Source organism: Tauraco erythrolophus, chromosome 19 (genome assembly GCF_009769465.1).
Source record: "Tauraco erythrolophus isolate bTauEry1 chromosome 19, bTauEry1.pri, whole genome shotgun sequence".
NCBI lineage: Eukaryota > Metazoa > Chordata > Aves > Musophagiformes > Musophagidae > Tauraco > Tauraco erythrolophus.
This window is the reverse complement of record NC_141483.1, coordinates 11,978,904-11,985,031: the sequence shown is the minus strand read 5'-3', so window position 1 is coordinate 11,985,031 and position 6,128 is coordinate 11,978,904. Positions and strand designations below refer to the sequence as shown.

The 6,128-nt window shown below is 54.0% G+C and overlaps 1 protein-coding gene across 1 annotated transcript in view; it reads left to right on the top strand.

Moving 5' to 3' along the window:
- The first annotated feature begins 5,986 nt into the window (after positions 1-5,986).
- TMEM132B (transmembrane protein 132B) overlaps positions 5,987-6,128 on the top strand; it is a 247,000-nt gene continuing 246,858 nt past the window's right edge. The window contains exon 1 of the mRNA XM_086623473.1: positions 5,987-6,071. Coding sequence (XP_086479599.1) covers positions 5,987-6,071 — 85 coding nt within the window. The remainder of the gene's footprint in view (positions 6,072-6,128) is intronic.

Genomic DNA, 6,128 nt, shown 5'->3' with positions numbered 1-6,128 from the left:
TGCTCGGCTGCAGTGGGGCAATTCCCACTGCTCTGCGCTTTTCCTCTTGGGAGTGATTAACCCGGTCCTTTCTGGTGAGCAAAGCCCCCTCCACCTTTGGGAAGAGGCTTTAAGGATAATGAGAGAGAGAAGATGATTAAAAGCAAAAAATCCCACCCACCCACCCTGATTCAGTTCCTGCCTTGCTGGTGGGTTTCCTGTGCATCGCTGGGTGAATCACTCACCTCCGTGACTCACGCCAGCCGCGCGAAGGGCGGCTCCTTCTTCTGCAGCTGATGCTGGGGACCAGAGAGGGGCACATCCCCAGAGGACTCCGTTTTGCATATCAGGGGTGCCACAAGCTGTGGTGCAGGTGGGTAAAGTTCCTGCAGAGGGGGAAGGACAGTTCATGGGGCTTGGATTTCTCCAAAGTAGCCTTAAAGAGCAGTGCTGATGTGCTTCTCTGTCTGTAAAACGGGGAGTGAGATGCTTTCTCTGCTCTTCTGCTCCAGGTAGAGTATAACAACGTACGGGGCAGGTACAGGCAGGACACAGCAGCCACCAGCAACATACCAGCCTCAGTCCCACAGACCCAGGATTTGTTACCCCAGTGTTTTCCAACATTGCAAAATGGATGCAATTGCATTTTTTGCAAAATCTGTGCTTCCTCGGACCTGCAGCTAACACTCTTTCATGCAACTTGCAAGCAAGTCGGCAGACAAGGTCTGATGGGACAGCATGCCTTACCGATGCTCTAAATGAACTCGGCAGTCTAAGGGGGCCAGATGGCACAACTGGCAGAGTCTCTGCTGCCTGCTCTCTGCATGCAGCACTTGGGCAGCTTCTTGCAAGGAACCCAGCTGACTGATTTGCAGCTTCCAGTTGGTGCTGATTAGTAGCCGAGGCTGAGCAGGCTGGTGGCTCATGCAGCAGCATTTCATGCTTCCACCTGGGATCCCTGCGCTGAGTAATGCATCGCTGGGCGCTTGCAGGGTGCTGGAGCCCGAGCGCGCTCTGCCACTTGCTGCCGTGTCCGTGGGGCCACAGTGACATCTGTGGGGTCTGAGTTTTGCTTCTTTTCATTGCTGAGGTTTCTCTTCTAGGGTTAAATCTCAAGCTGAGCTACAGGACAAGGTACCTTCGTTTTTTCACACGCTCTGATCACTGAAAGGAGGAAAGGCTAAAACAGGAGCAATTTTCATCTTGGGACAGTCAAAGCCTCTTCCCACCCCTGGAGCAGTGGCCAGTGGCTTTCAGTAGTGGCAAATCCACCCACTAAAATAGCAGCCCCTTCCCCATCTTGCCCTGTCCGTCAGGGCAGTCCCCTGGGGACAGCCAGGGAGCCGGGCTCATCGGCATCCAGACGACCTTACTGCAGGTCGTGGTGCCAATGCTCCCTGTGCCGCAGGTGGGACCTGGTTTTATTCTCTTTTTCCACAGCTGCTGGCAGTTTTTCTTGTTTTAGAGGCACCTGATGCCTTGACAAATGCAGCTGCTCTGATTGCCCAGCACACGGTGGGTCATGACTTGTCCAGCTGGGAAGAAAGTGTTTTGCTTTCCTATAATCTCTTCCTTTCTACTTAAAACTAAATAAATAACCAAGTCAATTTCCAAAGGCTGCTCAACAAATCAAATCAAAATATTTCCATTCAAAAGCACCATAAATATTTAGACAGTACCGTTTTCTTCCCCCAGCCAAAACTTTTTCTGGAGTTTGACCTGGATTCACAAGCTGCTTTAGTAATCCCCAAACCACCAGTTTTACGACAAATCAGAGTTGGTTTTTTTTGAATCACCTGTTTTTAGGTCTGGCAGACTTCTATTATAAATGCTGATCTAACAAGCTTGGCCACAAGCTACAAAGTGATAAAAGCTATGGGGAGCTTTCTAACACACCTCAAAGGGTAATTAAATGTAATTCTTTCCCATCATTATTAAACACTGGTGGAGGAAAAGTTGGGATAAGAAAATATTCAACTCCTGCCCCCTGTTATTGGCTATTGCTCCAATTTTGATGGTAATTCTGCAGATCCTTTGCTGCAGATCCATTCTCCCCTGCTCTCAAGTCCAAATGCGGACAGCAGCAGGAGCAGACACCGCCAGCCGGGAGCAGGTGTCACCCGAGGGTTTCACCCCATGGCAGCACCACTGTGCTGGGTGCTGGGGTGAGATGGGGAAGGATGGGGAGGTGCCGCTGCCCAGCAGCGAGAGGACAGGATCCTCAGCCTTCCCAGAGAGGGGTTTCTTTGTCAACCTGCTCTGAGTATGCGGTGACCACGCGAGTCAAATTTAGCCCAAGCGATGGTGTTTCTGCAATCCCCCATGTGCCATACAGAGCCCTGGGGCTACTCGAACTCCTTATTCCCTCCAGGAAATAAGTGTCCAAACACAGCTTGGGATCTGGCTTCCATCCTTACCTCCCCTTAACTCCCAGCTGGGATTTTGCCTCCTAATACGCTAAGACATCTTTAAAATTCTCGTCCTTACTGTTTACTCAGAGGCGCTCCCGAAACCTTCAGTCTTCTGATGTTTGAGTGATGTAAAAACCCACCAGCTTCTCGTAACGCTGCAAAGTCTTTCGTAACGCAGGTTACCTCTGCGTGCGAAACCACGCCGGCACAAAGAAAGTATAGCAACATCCTACTGGAATAACTTAAAAGAAAATCTCCTTTGGGAAAAGAATTATTTTGAGGAGTGCATATGGGAGACCCAGATTATGGCACTAACAGGCTCTGGGCGGCTCGGCTGCCTTGACGGCATCTCCTCACTTCGCTTTCGCTGCTCTCGCACCAGAAGGAGATAGGGAAAGACACGCCGCGCTGTGAGCCAGCTAAGGAGCTTGGAAACGGCTCAGCAGCTGCTACAGAAGCCAGGAGCTCCCATGAATTGTGCAAACTCAGTCAATGAGCATTTATTGTCCTGTTGCTTTGACGAGGAAGCTGCGCTTCATCAGCTGTAGCTATTTATTTTGTTGATTAATCTGCAGTTCTTCCTTACGCTTTTTGTATTCCCCAATAATCCCCTTCTGTTTTCTTACACCTCCTCTTTCAAACTCAGCGAAGGAAATAAATCCCGGTTGCCCTTATAGTTCATGATCCACTGGATTCTCCAAGGGTTTGCTCCCCACCCCGAATCACCTGCAGCAATTCCCAACAGCGCCCATTATGGGAGCAACTCCTCTGCCATCGGCTCACCCCGCCAGGAGCTTTCTGTGCTGGAAAATCTCCAACTCTGACACCCTTTCTGTGTGACCACTTCTCTTTTCACCCCCTCTATTTGCACTCAGTCCCTGGTGTTCAGTGGCAAAACCTTCAAAAGAGTTTACTATTGTTTGTGTTTTATTTTGTAATGGTTTGTTCCTTGCAATGCAAACAAGCTAACCTGCAGGAAGAGGAGAGTGGGCAATGCCAGAGCAACCACCTTTCAATCCGTAGACATTGTATTTTTTCCACTTCATTTTTACCTGAATGATAGTAGCCTTCATTAAAAGACAATAAAAGCATTAAAGCGTTTTGTAGAGGAGGGAGAAGATCTTTCTGCTTTATTTGGCTGAGAGAGGCGCATGATGAATCAGTACAGCTTTACTATTCATCTTAAGCACAAGTTGGGAAAAGTATTAATCACCTGCAGCTGGCAGGATCGGGGCTGAGCACCTCTCAGCTGAGGCACATGATCTTTGTAAGCAGGATCGGTTCCTCGTCAGCACATCTTCAGTCTGCAAAATTTCTCACTTTGGATTTTCTTTCAAACATGGGTTATAAAGTCACACTTAAAAGCGTGTAGCAATGCTGGAATAAAGCCTAAATGCTTTCCAACGCTGCCGTAAAGGTGCAGTTGTGGTCCAGGCCCTGGGCTGTGCACAGGACTTGCAGACAAGATGAGGGGAACAGGAGCCTGCGCCAGCTGGGGCTTGGCTCTGGTTTTGAGCTGCAAAAGGGAGTTGTCTGGTCGGGAGCTGTGCCCTGTGCACAGGCCTGGACGCCTGTGTCCCCCACCCCTCCCTGTGCCGCTGCCCCTGGGTGTGAAACCAAGGCGCAGGGCAAAGCTCATGGATGGCTTTTGGATGTCCTTTGCAATCCCCTGTACATGCCCTTTGGGATTCCCTTTGCACACCCCTTGGGATGCCCTTTGCACACTTCTTTCACAGTGGCACGAGCCGCACAGTGACCCGCCGCAGGTTGGGGCAGTGCGTGTAACCCCACCTGCCCACAGCGAACCGAGTACCACCCCTGCACTCCCAAGACAGACACGAGGATGTCTAAAGTAGCTAATTAACTTACTTGGATCACCAAGTTTCCACTAGCAGCTAAATGTTCCTGTTGTATTTTAGTCTGTCAAGTACCAAGAGCAGACAGCAAGCTGATCTTCATTACTGCAGCTTCTTTTCTTTTTTTATTTAGTTGTTTTACCTTCTTTGAGGAAATGAAATCTTTGGGTTCTCTCTTTTTTTTTTTTCCCCCACCTGTGTGGGCCCATTTCCTCCAGCCCAAGTTTGATTTCTGTGTGCCTGACTCTCATGCCACCACACAACGTTTCCCTACATGGGAGATAAGCGTTTATTCACGTCTCTGTTTGTGTGGAGTGGTAAAATATCACGCTTAAATTTTTTATGACATTCATAGGAGTGGTTATGGAGGCAAACAAGATTACAGCAAGTACTACATAAAAGCTTGTTTATGCAGGGAGGGAAGAAAAAAAAAATCAAACTCAGAGACGTGTTTGCAAAACTGTGGAAGAACCCAAGGGGATGGATTTTCAGTTTTCCCTCTCCTTTTCTTTTCCTACCTCGCTCTTTTTATTGCAATCAGAGTAACAACTCCCAGCTGTTAAAGGGCTGAGTTCATTTTCAGTGAAATACTGGCTCCAGCTGTTGGTTATTTTTGGATTCAAGGGCAGAGGTCTACAGCAGACGGGCAGCACGTGGCTTCCTAATTAAAGCGCCACTTAAGGCAACCCCCGCTGGGGGTTGGGGATGCTACTCACCTGAGCCTGCGCTATCGGTGCAGCAGTGCCCGGCCCTGGGCGCGCTCCTGCCCTCCGCTTTGGATGCTCTTTGTGACTCCTCTCTGGAATCCTTCGCACAACTCTTCGGGCGCCCCTTCGCAAGGCTCCTTGCGCATCCTTTGCAAACAGGTTTGCGCGCCTTTCTGGGTGCCCTGGGCCCAGCCCTTTGCAATCCCCTGCCCCCACCTTTGCGCGCCCCTCCCCTCCCCCCCCGCACCCCGCTCTTGGCCCGCCCGCTGCAGCCGGCTCCGCGCCCCGCGCAGTGACGGCGGCGGCCACGAGGGGGGAGCCGTGCTCTTCCCGGCGCTCCGCGGCCGCCGAGGAACAACCCCCCCCCAGCCCCGCCGCCCGCTCCGGGGTGCCAGCGCGGCCCCGGGGCGCACCGGCCTCGGGCGGGCCCCAGCCCACCGGGGGCGAGAAACTTCTCCGGGCCGCCAACAAGAGGGTGCGGAGCAGAGGAGGGGCACACGAGGCTCCTCTTTCCCCCCCACCCGTTCTTGCTGGCCCCTCTCCGGCTACCAAGAGCCACGTATCCGGCCAGCAGCGGCCCCCCTGGGCCTCAGAGGGGTACCCATAGGGCCCCTCCTGCCCCGACCCCCCCCCCCCCCCGCAGGTGAGCCTAGCGGCGCCGCCCCCGCCCGGCCCAGCCCCGGCTCGTCCGTCCGTCCATCCGCGCCGCCGCAGCCTCCGGCACAGCGCCCGGCTGCCCCGGGGGAGCGCTGCTGCTGCTGCCGCCGCGGCGGGCGGGGGCGGCGCCGGCTGCCCCCCCCGGGGCGGCGATGCGGCGGGGGTGGCCGTGAGCGCGGGGCCGGCGGGGAGCGGGGACCCCCCCACCCCTCCGCGGGGCGCCCGGCCCCGCCGCCGCCGGACGGGCGGGCGGACGGAGCGGCGCAGCGGAGGGGAGCGGGCAGGCGCGGGGGGAGTGGTTAGCGGCTCCGCCGCGACACCCCCAGCCCCCCCCCCCCGCCCCGTTAAGCCGCCCCTCTCCAAATAAATCAGCACCATGACTACTTCTGGGCATGGAACAAAGAGGATGCTCTCCCGGGGCCCCGCGCTGCTCCTGGCGCCGCTGCTGCTCCTGTGCCGAGGTAACCCCAGTTCCGCCGTCGCGACCCCAGTTTTATTATTTTCTGTTTTTCAAAAAC